General features: G+C 41.3%; 2 protein-coding genes across 4 annotated transcripts in view; one reads left to right on the top strand and one right to left on the bottom strand.

Annotated features, from left to right (window-relative positions):
- Positions 1-10,336, bottom strand: part of MTERF3 (mitochondrial transcription termination factor 3) — a 23,562-nt gene extending 13,226 nt beyond the window's left edge. Inside the window, exons 1-3 of one of the 2 annotated variants that reach the window (XM_037731062.1) lie at positions 10,207-10,336; positions 7,074-7,422; positions 5,694-5,846 (exon numbers count right to left, since the gene is read on the bottom strand). In XM_037731062.1, coding sequence (XP_037586990.1) covers positions 5,694-5,846; positions 7,074-7,407 — 487 coding nt within the window. In that variant the 5' untranslated portion in view covers positions 7,408-7,422; positions 10,207-10,336. Of the gene's footprint in view, positions 1-5,693; positions 5,847-7,073; positions 7,442-10,206 lie in introns of both variants that reach the window. The other variant, XM_017507585.2, reaches the window with a different exon arrangement.
- A 55-nt stretch (positions 10,337-10,391) lies between these two features.
- The window catches only part of PTDSS1 (phosphatidylserine synthase 1), a 69,907-nt gene continuing 52,527 nt past the window's right edge, over positions 10,392-27,771 (top strand). Inside the window, exons 1-2 of one of the 2 annotated variants that reach the window (XM_017507583.1) lie at positions 10,392-10,926; positions 22,358-22,449. In XM_017507583.1, coding sequence (XP_017363072.1) covers positions 10,748-10,926; positions 22,358-22,449 — 271 coding nt within the window. In that variant the 5' untranslated portion in view covers positions 10,392-10,747. The remainder of the gene's footprint in view (positions 10,927-22,357; positions 22,450-27,771) is intronic. The other variant, XM_017507584.2, reaches the window with a different exon arrangement.

Here is a 27,771-nt window from a genome sequence, read left to right as displayed (position 1 = left end):
AAAAAAAAAAAAAAAAAAAAAAAAATCAAGTACAGAGGAAAATAGAGCATTTAATTTTACATTTACCCCCACCAAAAATTCTCTAAGTCATATTGGTGTAGGGCCCCCATCTTTGTCTAAGGGGTCTTGAATATTGTTTCAGAACGTTTGTCAGTCCCTAATGAACCCCACAGTAACTGGTACTTCTGCAGGGTAACAAACAATATGAATAAAATGAAGAGTTTATCATTTCCTTAGTTATAAGCATGATTTAAAATACATGTTTATGTTTTCCATCATAGGGGGAATAAAAATGGCCCTGTGCCTTACTCATCATTGTAATCTCTAGGTCTTTAGCACAGAGACAAGTCCCTGGGAGAAACTCAAGAAATGTCTGAGTGAGAACAAGTGAACACATAGCCTTTCAAGTATACAAAAAAGCAGAAAGTATACAACCTTAAACCTCCACATTTAAAACTTCTTAGTGACATCCACAATCAAAAAAATAAATCATCATATTCATTATAACTCCAAATATTATTAGAACCAAATATAATTATAAATCCAAATTTCTTGATATTAAACAGGTATTGATATAAGATGCCCACAAACAGCAAAATGGATTAAATACACATAGACACAATGATATGATTCGGCTGTGTTCCCACCCAAATCTCGAATTCCCACGTGTTGTGGGAGGGGTTGGGTGGGAGGTAGCTGAATCATGGGGACAGGTCTTTCCTGTGCTGCTGTGTGATAGTGAATAAATCACACGAGATCTGATGGTTTTAAAAATGGGGGTTTCACAGCACAAGCTCTCTTCTCTTGTCTGCTACCATGTAGACATGACTTTCATCTTCCACCATGATTGTGAGGCCTCCCCAGCCACGTGGACCTATAAGTCCATTAAACCTCTTTCTTTTGTAAATTGCCCAGTCTCTGGTATATCTTTATCAGCAGCATGAAAATGGACTAATACACACACTCATAGAATGAAGACCAGAAACAGATCCAGGATAAACTAAAAAATGTTATTATACAATAGTGGCATTTCAAATCCATGGGGGAAAAGATGGACTATTTGTTAAAATATATGGGACCACTAACAATAGTTTTTAAAAAATTATAATTCTCTTTATATCTTATGTGGAAATTAATTCCGGATAAAGAATCTAAACATATATTAGCTCTACTAGAAAAACAAAGATTTAAAGAAAATTAAGTTTACAGAAAAGTATAAAACCTATGTATAGTAAAAGGTCTGGAAAGCTATTCTGTAAATTAGTACTAGTGGTTACCTTTGAGAAGTGGAACTGGGGATGGAGAGAGGGTAAGAGGTCCTTCTCTTATAATATTTGCACTTTTGACAACCAGATGTAATTCTTTTGTAATAAAAAAAATTAGTAGAAAAATAGATCCAATTATTAGATGGACAAATAAGTAAGATGAAAACCAGTTCCAAAAATGTGTGATAAATGGGGGAGTAGATGCTTTAAAAATAACATAAAGGGTTCAGACTTCACATTTAACTAAATATTACAGCTGACATGAACTGAAGTGCCTTGCTCAGCATGAGCTGTCACACCCTGACTGTGCTTGAACAGAAATCTTGAAAAGCTGCTTTTTAACAGCAGTAGGAGAGCAGAATCTCAACAGGAGTGCACACTGCTCTCAATGCAAATAACTTGGGCTCACTTCATTTCATTAACTTGAATAAATAGTCTCTGAAAGCCTACTACGGACCAGGCACTTCTGTTAGGCACTGGGATTATAAAAAAAAAAGAATAGCACATGATTCTAACCTCTAGGTGACCAGTCTAGTTGGGCTTTACCTTATCAGTTCAGTAATTACAAATATTACCATTGTATTCAGTTATGGTTATACGTATTTAGTACATCAATCAGGGTCTAGCAGGCTATACAACATGCCCTGTAAAGTACAAATGACAAGGGCTTTAATGAAGGGACTCTATACAGCAGTGCGAGCAGCCTTAAGAGAACAAACAAGAGCCCTCCCAACGCTACAGAGACAAGGAGGCAAAATGTTACCAGGGTGCAGAGGGACTAGAGGCTATTAAGGAAGGGCTGCTCAGGAGGAGCTGTTGTCATGGAGCGAGGCAGTTGCAAGACCCAAAGAAGGGATGGAACAGGGGAAAAATATCCCCACCTGGCCCTTCTACCTTCTGTCCTGCAGGTGCCTCCCACTGGCTGAAGCTGCCAAGAAGCCAGCTAGCATAGGAGCCCTGGTGCACAGGGGTTGGCCTCCTGGGATACAGATCAGGCAGAAAACAGGCCTCAGAAGCAAACAGAGAAGAACTAGGACTTGGGTACTCAAAAATACTGTCTGACAGAGCAAATAAGGCTCCCCTGTTACTGTTATTTAAGTTACTTCTAAGACATACTGTCGAAGTATCAGCATACAGGTAAAGGAATGGTGGAAACATTCCAAACCTGTAAGTATATTGTAATATTGAAAGACAAGGACTAGGCCAGGCACGGTGGCTCACGCCTCTAATCCCAGCACTTTGGGAAGCCGAGGTGGGAGGATAGTTTGAGCCCAAGAGTTTGAGACCCGACTGGGCAACACAGTGAGAACCCCCCTCTACAAAAAATAAAAACCTATTAGCCAAGATGGCATGTGCCTGTAGTCCCAGCTACTTGGGAGGCTGAGGTGGGAGGATCACTTGAGCCCCAGAGGTCAAGGCTGCAATGAGCCAAGACTTTGTCACTGCACACCAGCCTGGAGTGTGACAGAGAAAGACCCTGTGTCTCAAAAATGATAAGATGGGGACTGTGTCTTAGGTTTACCTTGTATCACCATAGCACCTGCCAAAGGACAGGGAAAGCTGTTTCAAAAGGAAAGATGATTATCTCCTCACAGCAGATGTCATCCTTTTCCTGCCTCTGAAAGTATTTTTTTTTTAATTATATATATTTATGAGGTACAACATGATGTTTTGACATCTGTATACATAGTGAAATTAAATCAAGCTAATTAACATATTCATTATCTCACATACCCATCTTTTTTTGTGGTAAGAACACTTAAAATCTACTCTCTCAGCAATTTTCAAGTATACATTATTATTAACTACCATCATCATGCTGGACAATAGATCTCCAGAAGTTACAGCACCTGCACCTGTCTAATCGAAACTTTGTACCCTTCGTCCAACAACTCATTCCTCCCCATCCCGACCCCCCAACTCCCTCTGCTCCTATGAGTTCAACTTTTTTAGCTTTCATGTATAAGTGAGATCATGCAGCGTTTGTCCTTCTGTGCTTATTTCACTGAGCATAGCATCTTCAAGTTTCATCCATGTTGTTGCAAATAACAGGATCTCCTTTTTCAAGGTTGACTAGTACTTCCATTGTGTAAATATACCACATTTTCTTTAGCCATTCATCCACTGATGGACATTTAGGTTGATTCACTTTATTTGCATCTCTCATGTGGGACTTATCACTGCACCCTTTATCCTTGCTTCCAGTTATTCTTATATATTTAGATGTTTCTGAGGACTTGAAGCTTCTTGAGAGCAAAGGCCATTCTAAACACATAGGTAACATTTGGGTAACTGGGCACAGAGACATGAGTATGCAATTATAATAGAGTGTGATTAGTGCTAGGATCCAAATGAGCAGGGACTGAAATGAGAGCCTGAGGAGGGTCACTCTATCTGCAGGGTCAAGAAGACGCTTTAGAAGTTACTTGGACTTCAGTGATATTCTCCAGTTGTTGGAGTTGGCTAAACAAAGGAGGGAAGTGGCAAGCCATGAAGCTGAACAGGTAAGCAGAAGCCATATGAGGAAGAGTTTTGATGCCATGGGAAGGTGTTGAAGGATTTCAAATAGGTCACTGAGTTAGATCTATATTTCAGAAAGAGCTCTAACACTGAAAAGATATCAGAGTCAATAGTGCTAAGGAGAAGACTGTCAAGATAGAAGGCTCCTGCAGCCACTCAGTGACAAATGAGGACCTAAACGGGGTAGTAACTGTAGGATGAGAGAATTGGGTGGATTTGAGAGAAATATAAATGGTAGAATCCATAGGGTAAGGTGTTAAATTAGATGCAAAGGAGGACGGGACAAAAGTAGTAAGAATCAAGGAGAGGACTGGTGCGGGGGCTCATGCCTGTAATCCCAGCACTTTGGGAGGCCAAGGTGGGTGGATGGCTTGAGGCCAGGAGTTCAAGATCAGCCTGGCCAACAGGGTGAAACCTCATGTCTACTAAAAATACAAAAATTTGTCAGGCATGGTGGCACACACCTGTTATCCCAGCTACCAGGGAAGCTGAGGCGGGAGAATCACTTGAACCCTGAAGGCAAGTTGCAGTGAGCTGAGATGGCACCACTGCACTCCAGCCTGGGAGATGGAGTGAGACTCCATCTGGAAAAAAAAAAAAAAAAAGAATCAAGGATAACTCCTAAAAGTTTCTAACAGGGCAAAGGTTTTTCTCTTTTTCCTCTCCTGTTAAAACACCTCCCAAAAATATGGGGAATGAGAAACAAAAAATAAGATCATTCTTTGATGAAACGAGATTATATCCCCCCACCACAATAAATGAAAACAGATGAAAGCATAGCAACAGCTTTATCAGAGAGGAGAAAGAAGGCACTGAAATGCCTGCAAATGAGAATCTTGCAAGTGGTAAGCAATCAGTACCACAAAAAAACTCAAAAGCCTCCAAAATTGCAGTCCCTAGAGATCTGAGAGATTAGAGGTGAGGTACAGACTAAAAACTGGGGAATTAGGTATGGAGAAATCTGACCTCCCCCAAATCCAGTTCCTCTCAATGCATTAGGAGAAAGGAGATTCATTATCTGGGAAAATCAAGTATAAGATGCACCAAACCCAGAGACAACGAGAAAAGCGAAAGTCGGTAATGAAATTCCCGACTAAAAATAAGATGACTAAATGAAAGTTTGGAGGGAGATTCCCTGGCTCCTTCCGCTATCCAGATCCAAGTGCATCATAATGGTCAACAAGCAAAGACAGTTATAGAGCAGCCTTAGACAGAAACCATCCAAATCAGGAGGACAGTGGCTTCAGGAACGATGTCAGAGTAGTGGGGCAAGCAGGGAACAATCCACTCTGGGGAAATGCAATACATCATCTCATAGGGTTAACTGAGAAAAACGGTGCTGAGAGGCTATTGAAAGATATGGAAGAATTTAACCCAAGAACAAACAAACAAAGCAACTCATCAAATGAAGAACAAGGCAACTATTAATGCCAGAAAAATGAAAATTTGTAAAGGAAGGTAAATAATGATAGCATACTTCTTGTTAGGGCAGCTTGCAATATTTATAGTCATAATGTAACTACAAATGATTTATGTAAAGTTGTAACTTACATTACGAGAATTGAAAAGAATACAGGAAAACTACATGTGAACATACAAGAGATTAAATGATATCTAAAAGTGATGAACCAAACAACAGCACTACAAACAATTATTTTAAAATGTGGAGGTTGGACACAAACAGAAAGAATGATACAAATTAAGAAGATACATCTGGGGAATAGGATGCAAGATCAGCAAGGATGAGGCAGGGAGTACAGTTTCTCACTAGACGCCTTTTTATACTATTTGGCTTTTGCTTCTGTTGGTATACTACTTAGTGGAGATGAAAATGTTAATTTTAAAAAGTAAAGCAAAAACGTCATGAAGAGTACACTCAAAAAGTACTTGTAGCTTAGGCAAACTTACCTAGAAGAACTAGCTTCTGCAAAGTCTCGGAATGATCCACATAGTCTCGTAGTGTGAATGAAGATGGGGGCAGTGGAGGGGCTGCAATAATCTGAATAGCCTCTTCCTCCGAAATTGGCTGCATTGGAGACAATGGAGGCAAATCATCCAGTTCTTTGAAAGAGAGAAACAAGTTAGTGCTCTGATATGCACACTTAAAACTATTTCTACAACGACTGCCTCTTGCCTTGTTTGCTTCTTTCAGTGGTTAAATCTTGGGATCATTTTAGAATTAAACATCCAAGAAGCCCCCAAATTTTTCAACTTTTAAGAGGTAAGGTTAAAACTATTTAGACAGACTAACTACTGTTACTCCAAGATTAGAAATTGTTGGTAAATTTTAAAGCACACAACTCCTTTCCTTCACTTAATCAGTAGGTGAGAATGCTAAAGATCACCAGACTTTCAAGTGCATTTTGAAACAGATTGAATCTACTATAGCCTGTTAACTTGGCCAAAAGTATTCATATGCCAATAGCCTAAATTGCATGGGTTAAATTAACCATATCCTGAAAGTTTATTTTGACCCAATGCCCTCCCTCCAAATTATCCTCAAACACATCTTTAAGAGGACTTCTATGATTGTTTCTACAACCTGTAGTCCTCTCTACAGGAGATGTGATTCTCTCTAGTACAGCCCTGATTCTGAGGGTTTTTTTGTTTTTTTAAAATCAAACACAGTATGGAAGACATTTAGAACTACACATTACCTTAAGCTAAGGAATTGGGTCTAGGATCTCTTGTTCTATTTTTTGCCTCTTATCATTAACTATCCTTTTTCATCAATTATAGCCAGCTTCTCCTCCCTACCCTCTCCCCAGCTCTCTTTCCTTCATATTCTACTTAACCTCATATTATTTCATTAGCAGTGAAATATTCCTAGAACGGGATTCACAGGAAGTAGAGGACTAAAAAGCGACGTCAGAAAACTTTCTGCAGTAATATAACTGTTTTATTTGTTGACTGCAGTAGTTGTTACACACTAAATGCATATGTCAAAATTCATAGAACTGTATACCCCAAAAGATGAATTTTACTTGATATGATTATACCCTAATAAACCTAATTACTACTTAAAATTTTTAAAGAATCTAAATAAAGTATTTAGAAAGCAAATGCTTTATGTGTAGCTATAAAATAATCTTACACGTTAGCCCACAAACTTCTTTTTCTTAGCCAGTAAAATAAAGGCATGATAGAAGTCCATCAATAGAACTGGCATTATTTTTTTCTTGCTTGGTACAAAATATTACCTAAAATGAGCTAGTAGACTGTAAACAGGCAGCTCGTTTAAATGACCAAAGTAGGGAAAGGGAGAGTTTTCTGAAAGTTCAGAATTACCTTCTAGAAACACCTCAGAATCAAAGCTGGGTATCTTTCCTGTCTTCTCTGATTGTTCATTCGTCAAAGGAAGCAGAGTGCTTTGGGCAGAATTATTCTCTTGACTACCCGAGCTAGTAGTCTGGGAACTATTCCATAAGGAGGAAGTCTTGTAAGTCTTAAATCCCCACTGGAGAAAGCAATTGTCAGAGGACATCTGAGGCTGAGCAGAAAAGCCATGTAACAATGTTCTCCCTGGTCTAGTAAAACGTTTTGTGAGTTGCACGGTATTAATGAGGCTCCTCAACTTAACTGAGTTAAACCATCTGGGTATCTGTTGGGCTGACAAAGCCATTTTTCTTAAAGTAGTCTACAAAGGAAAGAAATAACTGTTAAGAGAAGAGAAATTTAATTTACTTACAGGTTTAAAACGGTATTCAAACAACAAAATGATAAACTGGAAATTATTTTTTTCTAAATGAAAAGTATTTAAATATATTTAGTCTAAAATAGTGAGATGTTTCTTATGCCCAGGAAAAGCCAACAACAAGGCAATCTCAGTTGCAAACCAACAGAAAGGGACTTCTGAGCTGGAAAAATAAAGATATACTTTACAATTAAAAAACAAACTGCAAAACCACTGGCGTTAAGAAAAACGCTTAAAACACAAATCTGAAAATGTTCAGATGACAGGGGACCTCACTAATCTGTTAATTCAATCATTTAAAGACAATAAGATGATGCAATTAAGCGTTATTGAAATTTGGTGTGAAGGACATTTCAGCAGCAGATTGCTGATCAAAGTAACACTGAATTATTCAAATGCATTTTATGTCTATAAATTAGTCCAAAATGAAAAAACAGAGATCTACTGTGTCCCAAACGAATCATCAAAATATTATCATTGACATATAGAACAGTGAAAGCAGTTTCTTGCTTCATTCTCAGGGCTAAACACTGTTGATTATTTCACAGATAAAGTTGTTCTTCCAAAAGGAATTGAACAAAACCAGTTTTGTTAAGTTTTGCTTCACTGTAGGAAAGGAGAAAAAAGCCTTCAAAAAGAAAAGGTCAAAACTAACAAACAAAACCAAGTGACAGAAATATATAAGCAACCAGCAATGAATAAATGTATATTTTGACTTAAAAAGTAGTTCTTTTCAAAAAGATTTTTTATCAAGAAAGGCAAGCGCTATGTTAAATTCCAGGAATATAAAGGGATTTTATATTTAGCCAGCTACTTAAAAAGGCAACTTTGATGCCTATAATCTTACGTTAAATAAGACAATGCATATAAAACACAGGATGGAGTCAGGATATAAGAAATGCTCAATAAATGTTAGCCATTATTATTGATTACACAACTAAATACAAATGGATTCTGCTGAATCAACTGCTGCCTACAACTTTATGCTGTTTTTCTACATGGTGGAATTTGGCTTGTTTTATCCTCTAAATTAGACCAAATAGTTGAGGGTCTAATCTCTTCTTGGAGATTTGTAGTTTGGGGAAGTTTGCTGAAAGAGATTTTACAAAAGTGAAAGTCTCCTTTCATTCTGCAATTATTTTATTTATTTATTTTTGAGATGGAGTCTCACTTTGTCACCCAGGCTGGAGTGCAGTGGTGCAATCTCAGCTCACTGCAACCTCCACCTCTCAGGCTCAAGTGATTCTCCTGCCTCAGCCTCCCAAGTAGCTGGGATTACAGGCATCCGCCACGACGCCCGGCTAATTTCTGTTTTTAGTAGAGACGAGGTTTCACCATGCTGACCATGCTGGCCAGGCTGGCCTCGAACTCCTGACCTCAGGTGATCCACCCACCTCGGCCTCCCAAAGTACTGGGATTACAGGTGTGAGCCACTGCGCTAGGCCCATTCTGGGATGATTTTTAGAAAAGTAAGTATTCACAATAACCTAATGGGACAGGAGGTTTTTGTTAGATTTCGGTAGGAAACGAGCCTCCAAATGTGCCAAGTTTTCCCTCAAACCTACGGCATTCATTCTCTGCACAGTGGTCGTAACGGCACTAAATGGGAAACAGATCTCGGATGTGCTACCTTAACAAGGCTATTTCTGGCAGCCGTCTAACAAAATGTCTAGCTCATGGTGTGAGGGTGGGGAGTCAATAACCATTCTTCAAACAATTTTTTTAAAGGCTAAGGGTACAATAAAATGATTCATAAGGCCCCTATCAGCTCTAACATTTTTGACGTCTAAGCAATTCATCTTACTTCAAACTCCTGAAATCCCAAATTCACCCTGAAGCCTTTCCACACTCAACACCCCTGAAACACCGGGAAGATTCACTTTCAAATTTCATCCATTCATTAAAAGATCTTTGTGCATACAACTGTTTATCCTTGTGTTTTTATTTGCAAGTGCACTATCTGCTCCACACTATTTCACTGTTGCCTACACATCTTAACTGATTAATTGTTCATTCACAAGAGCAGGGCTGGGTCTTATCTTGGGATCCACCCTTCTAGGGACTATTCTCCACTCTCCCAGAGCCCTGCACTACTCTAATGATTGCGGAATGGAAAGAAATCAATGGCAAGTACAGTTAACTCACTTTCTTACACAGTATGCAAAAGCGGGTAAGGCATGTGCAGATGCGTATAAAAGTCCTGTTAGGTGGTAACCGTAAGTCTTCTAACACGGTCCTTTCATCAGCAAAATTACAGAAAACTCTTAAAGAAACTCCAGTCTATTAACAATTGATATATACAGCTCATATATATATGTACCTAGCGCTTTGCTAGAAAAAGGCACTGAAATAGTTTTTCGAGGGTTCAAGATTTCTACCTATGAAAGGTTATAAATAAAGTCAATAAGAAAGGTAGGTTATGGGGGTAGCTTCCGAATAAAGAGTCTCTCAATACTTCCCTAGGCCATTTTAGCCCATTTCAGTTCCCCAAACCTAACTTCCGCAGGAAGGCAGAGCCCCCTCCAGAAGATTCTCACACAGCGCTAATCAGCAAGCATGGTTGAGTTTTCATTACACCAGCCGGGGAAAAACACAAAACCAAACCAATCACCCACGACTGGGCCGCGAAAGCCTAAAGGCCCTAGGGCGCGGCCTTGATGCAGGTGCGCCAGGACCGGAACCCCTGCCAGGAGCGCCATTCCCGCGCTGGGGCAGCTCCTGCTTTACCTGCGGGGAGGCCTGCGCCCCGTAGCGGGTGCCCCGGGGACCGACCGACTCGCCGGGCCGCACGCGCTGTCCCGCGGCGCCGCACGCCCGCTCCGCCGCCCGCCAGGCCCAGCGCAGCCGCGCTCCCCGGCCCACGTGGGCTGCGGCCGGAGTGGGCGAGACCATGTGCCGGGCTGCGCGGGGAGACGGCTGGCTGCGTGGGCGAGAAAGAGTCAGCCAGGGGGCCCAGTTGCCCTTCTCCGGCATGCCCCTCTCCTGGGTCCCCGTGGACTTGAAGTCTGAAGTCTCCTCGAGTGCATAGAGATGCCTCGGCCGGGACAACAGCGTGGGGACGGTCGGCGGCGCCCCCTGTCCCAGGCTGCGGTGGCGGCGCCGCGACCCCGCCCTCTCGCGCCTGTCCTTTCCTCAGCTCCCAGCCTTTCCTGGGCGCCAGACCCGGCTTCGCAGTCCGGCAATTCTCCTACTGTGGCTCGTCACCCCCGGGGTCCCGGCCTCCGCGGGCTGGGGCCGCCGCCACCGCGACAGGACGGGGAAGCGGGCCATGGCGTCCTGCGTGGGGAGCCGGACGCTGAGCAAGGATGATGTGAACTACAAAATGCATTTCCGGATGATCAACGAGCAGCAAGTGGAGGACATCACCATTGACTTCTTCTACCGGCCGCACACCATCACCCTGCTCAGCTTCACCATCGTCAGCCTCATGTACTTCGCCTTTACCAGGTGGGGCGGCCCGGTGGTGCAGGGGGCGCGTCCAAGGGCGAGGGAAGAGGCGGGAGGGGGGGTGGCAGGGAGGATGGCCGGGCATGGCTCTGGGTGAGGAAGCCGGCTGGCTGCTCCACGCACTCGCACTGGCAGCCCGCCGCCCACACAGCCCCTCCGCCCGCCCGGTGTCTCACAGCAAGGTAGCCTGCTCCCCCACCCCTCAATGCTGCTTCTCCATACAGCGCCTCCGGTTACACAGGGAACGCACGCGAGTCACTTAGCACGATCGCCCCCCCCATCCCCACCTACCACACTCGGCATCGCTCCACACAACATCACGACGCGGGGCCCACCTCTGCACTGCTCCAGCCCCCGTCCCTACCCAGCACACCGCGTGAATCATCTTGTATGCACCACTTTTAGCACACACCGCTACACATACGAAGCACCCCAATCCACAGCACCTGCACGCACCATACATAGGCCCAGGACACAACCTAGATCCTTTCCTGTGGAACTCCGGTATTCAGCATGATCCGTAATGCACACAAAATCCACATGTGCGCTACATACACTGTCTTTCCCCTGCAGCACTTCCCGTCTGCATTGCACACAAGTAATCCAGCATAATCCTCCCCCCAGCCTCAAACACTACCATCTGTACCACAGCACAAACTGCCATTCTAAACACACACATCACAGCGGACCTTTCCCTTCCAGCACAGCCCAATACCCATAACCTTATGTGTATGTAGCTGCACAGACAGCAGCTCGCCACACATCACGCAATGCATACCCTGCTCACTCACCTAACATACATGCTGAAATGTGATCTTGTCCAGCTATTTTAATGGTGCCTGGTATATAGTAACTGCTGTGTGTTAAATGAAACACTTAAACCTCACACAGCATAACATAACTCTCTTATTCCCCTGAAAACACACACATGCATTCTAACATATACCTGTTCATAGGAGCTGCCCAGCCCAAATCTTGAACACACCTCATGTAACTCTATGGCACTGCGCCTGTGGCCCCTCATCCCTAACCCAGGGAACGAATTTATCCCTGGTTCATTAGTGGGTACACACCGTGGTTCCTACTTAGAAGAATTTGTACTTTCTGAATGAACCTCTTTAAAGAAAGGAAAGTCACACCTCCCTCGCTCGCTGTTGTGGCTTAAAAGGCCAAGTTTGAGTAGTATAGTTTTTGAGCCACGCTGTTGATTTCAAAACTGGCTATGTGTCCTTGGTTAAGTTGCATAACCTTGCTCTGAGCCTCAGAGGCCACACTTGTAAAATGGTGATGAAATATGTACTTACCTCATACAGGGTTATGAAGAGTAAATGAATGTGTGTGAATGCATCTAGCAGAGTCCCTGGTGCACAATGTACAATTCATGTCAGTTACTTCTCTCCCAGTATTTTTATCCAACAATCAAGGTTCTTTGTCAGGGTCAGCAGAAAATGTGTAGGGATATATATATTGGGTAATCACAAGGATTGAGAGAACTTCTAGTATTTGGAAGGAGGAGCAGTTAAAGGATATATGTGTGACATGTGACAGCACTGTACAACATAAAGTAAATTGCCTCCTACACAGTCGTTTATGTACATACACGAGTGCGGTTGTGCCTGCCTTGGGAATAACTGCAGTTTTTCGAATCCTCGTAAAACTAATATTCTCCCACATCACACTTGTTCCTTACCTCCAGGATTCACTTGACTCTTGGTTCTTGTTATGTAAGTGTTTATCCATTTGAAAGAATCTACCTAAAGATATAAAGCTAAAGGAACAATTACTTGCTCTTTAATGATTGAGGGATCTTGCCGCTATTACTATAAAATCTGCTAAGATTGTGCAACAGGATAATACCAGACCTTTCCACAGTACCTGACCAGACCTATTTCTAGCTTTGGAGAGAAATCAGTCGTATCGCTAACTGTGGTTGCTTTCAAATACTTCATTATGTTTCCTGATTTTATCACTTAATAGCTGTGTGACCACATAATTTTGCTAGGCCTCAGTTTCCTTATCTGTATGTAAAATGAAAATGTCAATATATTAATCTGTCAGGATTAGCTGTCAGGATTAAATTTATCTTTTTAGTTAATCTGTGTTTAGCTCAGTGCATGGCAAGTATTATGTGCTTAATAAACATTTGTTGTTATTATGATGTGATTTCATTGTATGCTAGTGTCTTCTAAGTGATATTTGTTATTGAATGAGTATCCTCAGTAATTGAGAAGAAGGATAAAAGCATTAGAGAAATAGACAATAGATAACATAATACCTGTTTCATGTTAGCTTCAGTTTAACTTCATCTTATGTGTAGGTTTGAAATAATGAAATTAGTGAGGGAGTTTCTTTGGAAATTATAAAAATAATTGTAGTATTTTGTTTTAAATAATGAGAAGCAAGAATGAGCCATTTGTTTCAGCCTTTCATCTTTAATATTATTCTAGGTCCTTTCAAAATAGATTTCTTTTTCTGTCTTCTTATGTAGAAAGTTACATTTGGCCAGGCACGGTGGCTCATGCCTGTAATCCCAGCACTTTGGGAGCCTGAGGCGGGTGGATCACAAGATCAGGAGATCGAGAACATCTTGGCCAAGATGGTGAAACTCTGTCTTTACTAAAAATACAAAAATTGGCTGGGCGTGGTGGTTCGCGCCTGTAGTCTCAGCTACTCAAGAGGCTGAGGCAGGAGAATTGCCTGAACCTGGGAGGCGGAGATTGCAGTGAGTCGAGATCGTGCCACTGTACTCCAGCTTGGGCAACAAGAGCAAAACTCTGTCTCAAAAAAAAAAAAAAAAAAAAAAAAAAAAAAAAAAATAAAAAAAAAAAAAAAAAAAAAAAAAAAGAACAAACAAATAATAAAAGGAAAGTCATATTTTTCTGAAATTTCCCTTTATATCATATTCTGCCATGGCAGTCAATAAATTGCAGCAGTGAAAGTATAAGAAATGAATATGAATTTTAACAGCTTGTCCAAAATGATAGAAGAACTATAATCTGAACCTCAGACTGTGACCTCTTCCAAAAATGTTAACAATTTTATTTCTTCCACTAATTTCATAAAGACAAAGAAATCACATAATGAAGAACTAATTAATAAGAAGTTTCACTTTATATAAAATCATAAGCACCATTAACAGAATTAGTACTTACTAAATCTCACTCATTTTGGGGGCATTACAATGATAGCTCTGTCTTCCTCCATAAAGACGGAAAGTAATGACTTCTTAAATGAAAATTTATCCTATGCTCTTTTGTAATGATTAACTCCAGTACCCTATACTTATTTTATACGGATTTTAGTTGGACAATTGTTTGGTGCCATTCTTTCTGTAAAACTTAAAAAATATGTCTTAAGGTTTGTTTTGCACAGACTAGTTGTCTAAGAGAACAAGGAAGAAAGTATACTTCTGGGATGTCATATAGCCAGTATGTGAGAAACAGTACCTGGGTAACGTGCTTCAGAGACCCAGAAAGAATTTAAGATTACAGAGGATTAGATACCTTGTACTGAAGTCTGAGACAAATTTGGATTTGTCCAGTAGTTCTTTTGTTAGATGGCACTTAGGCCAATTCTCTGTTAAGCCGTAGTGTTTAAATCTCCTGTCTTTATCATCATAATTAAAAATAAAGTTAGATACTACCTAATCATTTTCCTATTTGAAAAAGTTCGTTTCTAGCCTGGGCAACATGGTAAAACCCATCTCTACAAAACAAAACAAAATAAAAATTAGCCGGGTGTGGTGGCATGCACCTGGAGGCTGAGGTAAGAGGAGCACCTGAGGCTAGGAGGCAGAGGTTGCAGTGAGCTGACATCGCACCACCATATTCCAGCCTCCACCATACCCACTGAACAGAGTAAGACCCTGTCTCAAAAGAAAAGCAATTTGCCACATTTTAGAATAAGTAGGCGGGGCACAATGGCTTACGCCTGTAATCCTAGCACTTTGGGAACCCAAGGTGGGAGGATTGCTTGAGGCCAAGAGTTCTAACACAGCAAGACCCCATCTCTATTAAAAAATAAATAGTACTTTTATAAATAACTACTTACACATATGTCTTAGAAGTTTGTTCAGCCAAAGTAGGGAAAGGAAAACTTGTCTCAAACTCAGAGTATAATAATTACCTATAAGATACCCTCATATTTACTCTGCATTCAGAAGTTGGTAAACTTGGAAATATTGAATGGGTTTAGTTTAAAAAACTCAAGCTTTAGATATAGAAAACACCAGAAGCTATTAATTCACATGCAAAGAAGCCGACCTCTCATTAAGAGGGACCTGCCATTGACCAGTAGAATCAGCCTTTGTTAGCACCTGTCCAACAAAAATTGTTACTTACCTAGAGGAAATTGCCTTTCTGTGGATTTGCGTACTTAAGTGATCATCAGTTTGTCTATGTTTCATTTCTCCTGGTTTAGAACAAAGGAGACAGACAAGGGCAGGGAAGTGGACAGACCTGATTGATTGGTTGATTTGTTAAATTTTAATGGTTTTTACTTAATTTCTCTTATTGGCTTTGGAATTCCAGTTCACCGTCACATCATTGGGGCATACTTCTGGCCACCTGTATTGGATTGCTTATGGATACTTGCTAGCCTCCCTTGTTCTTTCCCTCTCGACCACATAAATTCCCATTAGAAAATGTCCTTTGATACTGCTGATTCAGTTGTCTTGATACTGTTTCCTTTATATACATCATGTTCCTTTTCTCCCAGTAACAGAAGGCCTGCCTGCCCTCGTTCTCTGATACTAGCAATGTTAAGTGATCATCTATAGCGATTATGGGCCAGGATTAAACCAGCCCAGGAAGTGAGCATTGTGTTAGGTTGCACCTGAGGTCCAGTTATCAATGATTGTTAACACTTCTTTTCCCTGGTTACTATTTGAGTCAAATTTTTTATTGAACTTAATGTTTTATATTTGTTCTTATACTTATTTCCAGTTTTATGTCCATAATACAATTTCTAATTTATTAAAGGGGGAAATGTGCCATATGTTTCTTTGGGATCTTCCTCAGTGAATAGGTGCTTGGGTGACTTAAATATTTATTTGGCTTAGATGATGCCTTACCCCACAGAGATTGTATACCTAGGAACTGCTGCTTTTCAGACTCCTTTTTAGTAAGCAGACTTTATTCAAATTCATCTGTTCTGAATAAACTGTGCTTAGCATTTTAGATGTAGTTCTATTACCAGATGTAACACAATTTATCTTGCGACATAATTCCTATTGCCCTAGATTTCTGTAGAGAAGTTACAGTTTTTCAGTCTTAACTAATCCAAAACCAGGACTAGTCCAGTCATCTTGCACTGCTTCCTCAGCCCTGGCATCCCATTTAATTCAGTTAATTCATTTCAACAGTTCCATAGTCCTCATTCTTTCTAGCCTAGGTTTCTGCCAGCCTGGAGTTCACCGTCTGGTTTATCTTCACCAGGTCTGATTGGGCCTTTATAGCTTTCAGGGCTGTTCTCTTTCCATTCCCAAGCCTTTGCTCAGCAAACTCCCAACCCTTTGGGATCGCTGACTCCCAGGCCCTGGCTCCCCCTCCCTCCAGTGCTGCCCTTGTGATCTTTTTAGACAAACTCATGATTCCATTTTTCCCTGTTTAAAATTCTCATTTATCCAATAAGTACTTTAAAATGTATCACATTTCTCCTCCTTTAATTGATAGCTTATCTGTAATTCCTCACAAGGATCATGACTTTCCATAAAACGAAATTAGTATGATATTAAAGATAATACCAAAGCTAGTTGACATCTATTGGTGTTTCAGTAGATGCCCGTCACCTATGGAAAGTACTAGCTGGACTCTAGGGTCCTTTGTTGTGGAGTAAGTCTACTTTCCCATCCCTATCCCTCCCTCCATACACAGCACACCCGACACCCAGCAGGCCCTAACAGCTTGCATGTCCCACACCTAGGCAGGGCTGCCGTCTCTCAGACTGGAAGGTCACCCTCTGCCCACACATGAGCCCTTGGCATCCTTCACAATCCATTGAGATGGTTCCCCTCCAAGACACCTTTCTCAATTGTTCCAAGAAGCACAGAGGAAGAAATGTTTATATCCTTCCAAATACTTGTTATTATTGTATCTCTCATGCCATAATATTTGTTTCTGTGTCAGCTGCTTGAGGCCAGTTATCTTAATCATCCCAAGATAGACATCCAGTAAATGCTGAATTAATGGGATGCATGAAATCATTCATCCAATAAGAATTTAAAAAATTATCACCTTTCTTTTCCTTTAGTTGATATCTCACCCATAATTCTTAACAAAGATCATAACTTTCTATAAAATGTGATGAATGTGGTATTAAAGGTAATATCTAAGCTACTTAACATTGGTCTACCTTGTAACCTGGGATTAAATTTTGTATTGGGAGAGATGATCCTTAACAGTGACTCATCTAAACGTGAACCTATAGGTCTCTATTTCAAGAACTCATATGAAAGGTAATGAGGGAAAAGACTGGAAGGGGAGAGGGACAATTGACCTAGAAGCCTTAGGAATCATCATAAAGGCTAGACATTCCTGGCTGCCTGACCCTAGGGAGAAAGACTTGTCTAAAAGATTGTAGGCGAGTAAATGGAGTTTGCTTTGGTTTCCTGATGTTACCACCCCTCTGGTCAAATTCCTGTACTCAGATATTAAATTGACACAGAATCAGAGTCGGAGTCCGAAAATTCTTTGGAGTGCAAACTTCCTTCTTTTTTTTAAACTCGGGGCTTTCCTGACACTTTTCCTGCTAAGATATTGTCTCTGTGGGTAGTTCCCTATCCTAGCTGAAACAGTGCTCTGCAGAAGAAGCCAAGGTGTTATTGGGCTTTTATATATTTGCTGATGGTCTCAATAGCCCTCTGTAGCCAACCCTCTGCAAGGGGACAGGGAAATTGCTGCCAGTGGACCCTGTGGGTCAGGCTGAGACCCCCCACTCATGTTACCTGATTTTCTTGGCCTACTCTGCCATATCATCTTGCTCATTCTTGCCACCTTCATTCTTGTCACCAGCAAGTAGATGTCTGCTGTGTGCCAGAGCATTGTGCCAGGCACCAGGGCTACCTTGGGGAAATGAGGTGGGACTTTTGCCTTGGGAGCTTTCTCACTTTAAGCTATGCATTTGGTATTTTCTTTTTTTGGAGTCTTGGTCTGTCACCCAGGCTGGTGCAGTGGCACGATCTTGGCTCACTCCAGCCTCTGCCTCCCAGGTTCAAACGATTCTCTTGCCTCAGCCTCCTGAGTAGCTGGGATTACAGGTGCGTGCCACCACGCCTGGCTAATTTTTGTATTTTAGTAGAGATGGGGTTTTACCATGTTGGTCAGGCTGGTCTCCAACTCCTGACCTCATGATCCACCTACCTAGGCCTCCCAAAGTGCTGGGATTACAGGCATGAGTCACTGTGCCTGGCCACATTTGGTGTTTTCACAGTCTATGGTCAGTGTTATGCTGGAGCACTTCAGGAGCACCTCCCAAGTTTAGAGAGGGAGGAAGACTTTGCCTCCCTAAGCTTGTCTGTTTGTGTCCTTATTGGAGAATGTATAATAGCAATCTTGACCTAGAGCTAGCACTCCAGAAGCCCTCATACTTACTTCCATCCTGCCTCTATTTTTGTGTTACTGTGGGCAAGATAAACCAAGAGCTTAATTTTCCTTATCCTTCAAACAAAGATAATATTCACCCTGCCTTCCCCACAGAACTGTGGAGCGGTTAAATAAAATACCAGCTGTGAAAGTTCTTTGGAGTGTTCAGGGCAGTGCAGACTGAGGCATTTTGAAGTTAGTATCTGTGGTAGACCCAGAGAAGAAGTCAAGGAGATGTCACAGCATCACAATGGAAAGTTTTAAGTCTTCTTATTTTTTGTTGCTATGAAGAACCGAAATGTCTTAGTTGAGCAAGTACCTTTATGCTAGGAATTACCAAGATGAGAATCGGGCAGCCCACACCACAAGTCACGATCTTTCCTGAGAAGCAGGAACTACATTGCAGCCTTGCAAAGCCGGGGGAGACAGTTATTGGCCCCACAGAGGGGCCAATCACAGGTGAATGCCTGGGCTTTTTTGGAGTTTGTCAGAGATAGTTTCTATACATGAGAAACATTTCCTGCGGGGCAAGACTATACTAAGATAATGTCTCATTGTCCTTTTTTATCTTAGTCCACTCAAGAATAAGGGCCGTGTCTCTTCATCTTAGCCCTCAAAGAGTCCCTACCCAATGATAGGCATTAACCAGATGAAGGAATGAGTGGACATAAATGAAGAGCATTCAGAGCTTGTGAACTCGTTATAATAATGGACACTAACTCTGTGCCAGGCACTGTTTTAAGTGCTTTACATGTGTTAAGTTATTTAATCCTCACACAACCCTGTGAGGTAGAGCTCTTACCATCCTCTGTTTACTGAGGAAGAAACTGGGGCATTGAGAGGTTAAGTAATCTGTCCAAGGTCACACAAGCTGGTGGTCTGGTCCCAGCCTGTAACAGTCACTGCACTGCATGGCCTCCTGCAAGGGAAAGAGCTTGTACTTTGGGGCTAGGCCCTATCACTAAAATGCAGATTATTATCATTTCCTGCTTTAGAGTGCTAGAAAGATTCAGAGAGCTAACACGCAAAGCCACTAGAATATAGTGGCCATCCGTGGGTATTAGATCTTGTGCCCTCATTTGGGGTCCACTCATGTGGACTCTGCAGCCAAGTTCTGTTTCATGATCAACTATGGAAAACTCAGCATATGGTTAAATCTCTGGATTATTCAGGGCTCAGAGAGGAGGGACTCACACCAAGCCTTACAGAATGCACCTGTGTACTCTGTGGCCAGAGGGGAGTTGGGCATCCTCACCTGCCAGGCATTCAGTTCTTTTTGTGCACCCCCACCACAGACTGGTAAAGGGCTGTTCTAGATGAGGTGGGGACACCCTCTCTGCTCTTGAAACTCAGAGTGTAACATTGGGCCCTCTAGTCTGATAGGACTCACAGGGCTTCTTAAACTCACCCTCCTATCCCCTAATCTTTGTCGTAGTTTGATCTTCCCATACTGCATAATTTCAGTTTATCCAAAGACCTCACTGTCTTCCATTAATACATTTTTTTCCTAATGAGACAAATATAAAACTGCCAACTTTTCAGACCCAACTGCTATTTTATTCCATTTAATCAACATTTTTTCCCCTCTGAAACTAGGCCATCCATTTAATCCTCTTTTTCTAATAAAATTGCTCAAAATTTACAGAACTGCCATTTCATTGGTTTTATATTCTAATGTATTACTCATCTCGTTATAAATGTAGTGCTGATGTATATTTTCAAGCATTTTGACTGGTAGATAATTTTAAATAGAGACTAATTTACTGATTTGCCTTAGTGACTTATTTGTGGTTAATAATAAGCCATTAATTAAAATTTTAATTAATGTTTTTAAAGAGAATGATGTATTCACGTCACTTGAAATCCAAGATACAGCAAAGGATCTGGGGTGAAGTCTCACTGCATGCTTCTCCCCGGCTCCTCATTTTTCCTCTTTGGATAAAACCAGTTTCATCATTTTTTGGGTGGATTTCCAGTGACATTCTCTGTAGATACAAGCACAAATTATAAGCTACATACCCATACACATTCTTCCACCTTCTTTTGCTCAAATAATTGCTTATTATACCCACTATTCTGCAATTTGCTTTATTTACTTAATGATACCATTTAAATTATTCTGACTCAGTTGATTCTTAAAAAGCTTTCTTTTTTTTTGATGGCTGCCTAGCTTTCCACTGTGAGACTGGACTGTGATTTATTTACTCAGTCTCCTTCTGGTGGACATTTCAATTGTTTCCAACTTTTTATGAATACATGTGATGCCGTGGTGAACAATCCGGGATATATGTCATTTTTGCATGAATGAGAGTTTTTCTGGAGGATAAATTCCCAAAAGTAAAATTGCTGAGTCACAGAGTATATACATTTGTAGACTTAAAATATTGCCAACTTGCCCTCCATAAACATGATTTCAGTTTATACTGCTACTAGCAATGTATGAGCATGCCTATTTTCCTGTTTCTTCATATCCTCCCCAGCTCAGTCATTAAAGCTTTACATTTATCAATAAGGTAGATTTTAAAAATGATGTCTGTTTTAACTTACCGTCAATGAGGTTGACTATCTTTTCACTTCTGAGGTCCTTAGATTCTTTACTCTATGAACAAACTCTTAATATCCTTTCCCTGTTTTTCTATTTGTTTTTCTATGTTTATTTGTTGTTCTTTCTGTTAATTGATTTTAGGGAAAATGCTTTGCATATTAAGGAAATTAGTCTTTTGTCTTGATATGAGTTGTAAATTTTTTTCCCCAAGTTTACCTCTTTTCCTTTGATTCTGTTACTGATTTCTTTGCCATGTGAATTTACCCCACTTCATGATTGTTGATTGCTTTGCTTTGAGGTTCATTTGTTTTTTTAATTCTCTAATTTCTTCCAGTATTGTTTTATAATTTTTTGAATATTCCAGAATATATTTATTATAAAGTATGAGTTACAGAATCAGCCTTCTTTTCCCATGCAATGGTTGTTAATTTCAGCCTTGCTTTTAATTTGTATCCTACATATTGTATGTCCTGTCAATGTCTCTTATACCAACCCTGTGCCTGTAACATAAGTCAGGCTGATTTAGGATCACAGATCATTTTTTCATGAGACAGCTTGGCTTGAGGGAACAATCGTTGTTTTCAGTGTTGAAGCCGACCTGGTTTTGAATGGCAGCTTAGCAACATCTTACCTATACAACCTCAGACAAGTTACTTAACCTTTCTGAACTTTTACAACCTCATTTTATAAAATGTGGTTGATAATACTTCATTTTGCAAACTTGTGACCATTAGAGATAATGTTTATAAACTGCCTTCTCGGTGCCTGGCACACAGTAGTAGATAAACGGGGGCTATTGCTATTGTCATCATCATTCCCAATGTCAGCAATGTGATGTTAGTCTGAATGAGGACATTATATGCCCTCAGTGTGCAGCCATTCTTGAGTAAAAACTGGTGCTCCTGGAAATTGGATGTCGGGCCTCCCTACCTAAGCCAGAAGACATCACAACTACCCTAGTAAAGATCACGCTGGCATTTTGAGGGCCACGTTTATAACCTCTGGGCAGAGATTCAACTGTTAGGTGTCTATTAAAAGTGTACTTCGCTGGAAGGCAAAAAGTGTCTGATTATGTAGTCTGGTTTTATAAGCAGGTCTATGAAATTAAGTCGGCATTGTTAGCGCTGTTTGGACATATAATGATCTAAGAAATATTATATGATCTATATAATCTCATTTCAGAACCTATTCAATCCTGTCCTACATCTAGTAGTCCTCCAGTTTTTAGAATATAGAAGTCTTCCTTCCGCTAGGTTTTCTATTTAGATCTGAAAGTAAATGTTCAATGTTGTTTTTCTATTTTCAGGGATGACTCTGTTCCAGAAGACAACATCTGGAGAGGTATCCTCTCTGTTATCTTCTTCTTTCTTATCATCAGTGTGTTAGCCTTCCCCAATGGTAAGTGATGTCATGTGTTACCACATTTCTCCTATGTGTTGTGCCCTTCTAGTTTTTTAGAGATGAGTCATCTAGAAGGTGGAATAAAGAAATAATCTGAGTTCTGTGTAGGGTTTAGGTGCACAGGCTCTGGAGGCAGACTGCCCACTCTGCCACTTGCTAGCTGCAGGGAAGCCCCCTAAGAGTGCTAAGAGTACTTCAGTTTCCTTCTGTAAAATGGAGGTGACAGATAGGTATGGTTGTGAGGGTTAACTCAATTGGGGCATGTTAAACATTGTGAATATGACTGACAGATTATAAATATGTGGTTCTTTCTGTGGCTGTTTTTGTTATTATCAGATGAGTCATAAAATACTCCATGACTGCTGAGTTCTTCCTTTTTGCTAAGGACAGGGTCAATGCTATAATGAGTATTACTTAAATGGGTTGTTCCGAGTGATCTTTTATCACCATAAACTTTGCTGATTATGCATTTGGGATATGGATTTTCATGAGCAGGAAAAAAAGACAGTTATTACTGTCTTTTTTATTACTGTGAATTGTGCCCCCATCATGATTATGGAGTGAGGCAAAACTTTTGTTTAAAAAGCAAGTTTGGTATTCTGTCATGCTCACAATTCATCCCTTTCCTCCAAATTGTTCCTTAAAAGTTGCTTTCTTTTTTCTTACTCCCTTTCAGTATCTTCCCACTAGAATATTCTCTCTTGTTCTCCATAACCATTTCTTTTTATTTCTTTTTTGTTTTGTTTTGTTTTGTTTGTTCTCTGAAGTGAATGAATTGAACCAAATCTCCATAACCATTTCTAAATGCTCACTCTTGTCTTCTATTTTTTTAAAATGATATTTGGAAATTGTTCCAGTCTTTCTTATGGGTTATTCTCCATAACCATAGGCCGGTCCTACTTGGGTTTTAAATGTCATGCTTTAGGCTGCGTTTCTTCTGTTACTGCCCATGCTATTCAGTAGGCTATCATGTGTAATATAAGAAGCTCATTATGAATGTTATCAGATGCTACCTGGAAATGTTCCATGTCAAGGCCTTCAGGCTTCCTAAGATGGTAGCAGTGGAATTTTGTTCTATTTTTTAAGATATGAGTCATCTAGAAGAAGATAGATTTTTTAAAAAATCTGAGTTTTGCATCATAGTTAAGAGCATGGGCTCTGGAGGCAGACTCTTATGTGGCACTGTGTCTACAAGAATGTAGTGGTTTTAATATGTAGCAGAGTAGCATAATAATCACACTGATAAAACCATGACTCTAAATCCCTCAGAGAATGAATTGTTCTACATAGCCAAGTTATTTGGGAGCTGAGTTTAGCTCTCCAAACACGCAAGCTTTTAAGTTAAAAAGAGTTTTTTAATGAAAATCTGCATACCTTATGCAGATAAGTCAAGTGTAATTTGGCTTTTCCATAAGGATTGATGGTTCTGGTAATGCTCAGTTATCAGGGTATGAAGACAATGTATGTGTAATATGGGAAAGTCATGGAATGAAGGGGTGTGGACCCTGCCATAGGATTTGTTTTATTTTATTTTTTTATTTTTGGAGATGGAGTCTTGCTGTGTTACCCAGGCTGGAGTGCAATAGCTGTTCACAAGTGTGATTATAGGGCCCTGCATCCTCAAACTCCTGGGCTCAAGCTATCCTACCTCAGCCTCCTGAGCAGTTGGAACTGCAGGCATACACCACCACACCCAGCTAATTTTTTGTATTTTTTGTAGATAGAGATGGGGTCTCACTATGTTGCCCAGACTGGTCTTGAACTCTTGGCATCAGGCAGTCCTCCATCCTCAGCCGCCTGAGCAGCTAGGATTCCTGCTATCAAATTTGCTGAAAAAAATTCCTGATGTCAAACAACTTTTTGGCTATTTGCCAACTTTCCTTTCCGTCCCATTGAATTTTAGGTTAGAGGAGAGCTTGGGTGTTATATGGATCCTCCTCTCCTTCAAGAGTGCCAGCCAAAGCTGGGTTTCCTCAGCGCTGGGTCCTGACCTTTCCATACAAAGGTGGCATACGGATACAACTCAAAGCAAGGAAATGGCAAACTCTATCTCAGGTTACATACCAACTCAATGCAAGGCAGACATGTGAACCCTCTAAAATGTGACTAGGTGACTATTCAGATGATAGTGACAATTTATTCCCCTTCCCCTCAGCCATTCTGACTTCTGCATCCTGTAATCTGCTGCTTCCTTGTCATCACTCAATGCCATGGCCATTTCTCTTATTTCTCTTATGTCCTCTTTCCTGTCTTTGTTTTTCCCCTATCAGTCTGTCAGAGCAATGATACATGCATATGTGCCCAGGAAACTGATCAATGCAAAGGTATCAGGTCTGTTCTTTAAGTCTTCAGCTTTCCTTGACGGTGTTTCTTGTTGCTTAGTTCTCAAGGGCTTCTTTCTGGCTCTTTATAAAAAATTTGCTGTTTCTGAGTCCAGAGCTGTTTTAGAAGTATGAGGATTCTAAAAGATTAGCCTCCCAGTCGCTGTGATTTTTACAGCCATCTCTTCTCTGAGTCTTTAGCAGGAGCTGAGTATTGGGGCTTCATTAGCAGATGTTTTTCTTGAGGTACCAAAGGCACTGAAGGTTATGGGATTAGACCTATTCGATGTAACACTTCGTGTGATTTCTGCTGACTTTGCCTCTGTTCCCCAATGAAGTCCTCTAATCTTCAAAGTTGACTTCACCTGCTCAATCTCTCATTGTGGGACTGTGCTTTTGTTTTGATTTTGGAAAGATAAAACTGAAGCTTGGTTTTCTTATCCTGGCTGCCTGGACTTTGTGATATACACAAAGTGGGAAGGAGCCACAGAGCTCACCTAGTTCAGCCGTCTCAGTTTACCAGTGAGAAGGCTGAAATGTGCCACCACGTCCCCCAGCCTTTGATGTCAGCCTGCTGGCAAGGCCCCAGCAGTGCACTTTCCTTCCTCAGTGCTGTTCTGGTCATATCTCTCATTAGGTCCCTTATCTCTGCAATGCGCTTTATCTCTAACTTTCTCCATAATATGTTTCTATCTCCTCCTGTTTCCCTTTTTTTTCTGTCAGCCCCTGGCTTGTCTTTTCCCCAGGGTGGGGTCTCAGTTGGCCTGGACCTAGCATGCTTTGCATCCCACAGGAGGTGAGCGGTGACTGAGTTGATGCTCCTCCGTTGCCCATGTGTTGTCTGTGACTGGCAAGAGCTGACACATCGATCTAACCCTTCCTACTTTCTCCTGTTTCTACTCTATTTCTGCCTTACCATCCTTTCCCCTCCTCCCGTGTACTTACACACACACACACAGACACACACACCATTCACCGAGAGGCAGACCCTGCCAAAAATAAGGTTTCAGATAGCTATGGAAGCTATAAACAAGGAGGATGACAGCTCAGTGCCCTGTGCCGGAGGGACTGGGACCTTAGTCAGCGAAGGGAGGACATGGATTCTCTTGAAGCCATGTGTATATAGCAAACGTACTGTGCGTACCTCATTTGTTTTCTGAAGATCTGTTTATTTACACTTTACCTAAGAGTAGTAAAACTAACTTTTTCACATGAAAGAATGTTACCGAATATTTTTAAATTAGGAATGGCTTTGGAAGGTGCCAGTGGAAATAGTGGGGAGTTGGGAGGGCCCTGGGCAGGGTACCCCTGAGGTGTGTGGCCTCCCCTATCAGACCAGCTCTCAGGCCACAGGACTCCCCAGGAGCCCGTGCAGAGTGGCTGCCTCTGTGAGTGGGGTATACGTGCCCTTTCTCCCTCAGTCTTGTGCCCTTATTTTCCATTCTCCTCACCCTTGGCACGTATTCTTAAATTAAGTAATGAAAAATGAATGGGAGAAATGGAGCTCCAAACCTGCCCTCTCCTTCACAGGCAGTTTTAGGGAAGTGCCTGCAGTGGATCGCATGCCTGGAACGATTTTTTGGCAACTTGAAATGCGTTTATGCTTGACCTGGTAAACGCTGCCCTGCACAGCTGTGTATAGGCCAAAAGTGGATTGTGTTTATTTGTCTCATCGGGTATGTGTGAGTTCATATATATTATCTGTGTGGTAGACTTGGTCAGCTCCTACAGGAAGGGAGCCATGTGATTCTTTTTGTAGAGTCTAAATAACAAAGAAGGCCCTTGACTTTCTCCATAGTGTTTTATAACAGGATGCTTTTGGCTACCAGTGATAGAAAATGCATTTCAAGAGGCTCGGCAAGGTGACTCATGTCTGTAATCCCAGCACTTTGGGAGGCCAAAGCGGGTAGATCACAAGGTCAGGGGTTGGAGACCAGCCTAGCCAATATGGTGAAACCCTGTCTCTACTAAAAATGCAAAAATTAGCCAGGCGTGGTGGCATGTGCCTGTAATCCCAGCTACTTGGGAGACTGAGGCAGGAGAATCACTTGAACCCGGGAGGCGGAGGTTGCAGTGAGCCAAGATTGCGCTACTGCACTCCAGCCTGGGCAACAAAGCAAGACTCCATCTCAAAAAGAAAAGAAAAAAAGAAAACACATTTCAAAATGGCTTAAACAATAAGGAAATTTTCTTACATAACAAGAAGTTCTGAGATAGGGTGCTTGGAGGGCTGCCTAATTCAGTGACTCAGTGACCTGCGAAGACCCAACTTCTTTACCCCTTTCTGCCATCTTCTAGCCTGCACTCTGACCTGCTGGCCTTGAGACAGCTCCTGCAGGGCTGGCCATGTAGTGGCAGGCAATGGCCAGCAGATGAAGAGATCATCTCTTCTTGTGTGTCTTTCAGTTGAGTAGCGACGCCTTTTCTAGCGACCCTCCAGCACACTTCCATGTCTTTGACTAGGGTTGGGCCACATGTCTCTTTTCTACCAGTTCCAAGGACAGAAATTTATAGTGTTTAGAGGAGAAGATGTTCAACAGATATTTGTTGGCTAGAAGAATGCCAGGGGACTAGAATTACCTCTGCTGGTTTAGAATCCACCCCTGAGTTATATGGCAGAGGAGTGGACATTCAAACAAAATTTGGTGTGACAATCAGCAGGGTGAGTGGCAGGATTAGGTCCTAGTGTTCTTTCCTTCAGTTCCATAAGCAGATGTGGAGGGAGAGGGCTGGCAGTGAGAGCAGGGGAAGGAGAGGATTTGATATCCACTTTTACACATCTTTTCTCCTGCCCACTTTGCCTCTTCACTTCTCCTCTTCATTCTCTTTTGGCGTCCTTACAAAAATGTTTTAATTGCTACCTTCATCCCATTATAGCAACTGACACTCAAGTGTATGTGTAATTTTAACTATACCACCTATCACTGGAGTGAAATATAGAAATCTATTTGAGTCTCCAGTTGGCTGGAGATTTCTTTCAACAGGTGACCTTCTGGTG

Source organism: Cebus imitator, unplaced genomic scaffold (genome assembly GCF_001604975.1).
Source record: "Cebus imitator isolate Cc_AM_T3 unplaced genomic scaffold, Cebus_imitator-1.0 Scaffold379, whole genome shotgun sequence".
NCBI classification, from domain to species: Eukaryota; Metazoa; Chordata; class Mammalia; order Primates; family Cebidae; genus Cebus; species Cebus imitator.
Note: the sequence above shows the minus strand (reverse complement) of the source record. Positions and strands in the feature narration are given on the sequence as shown.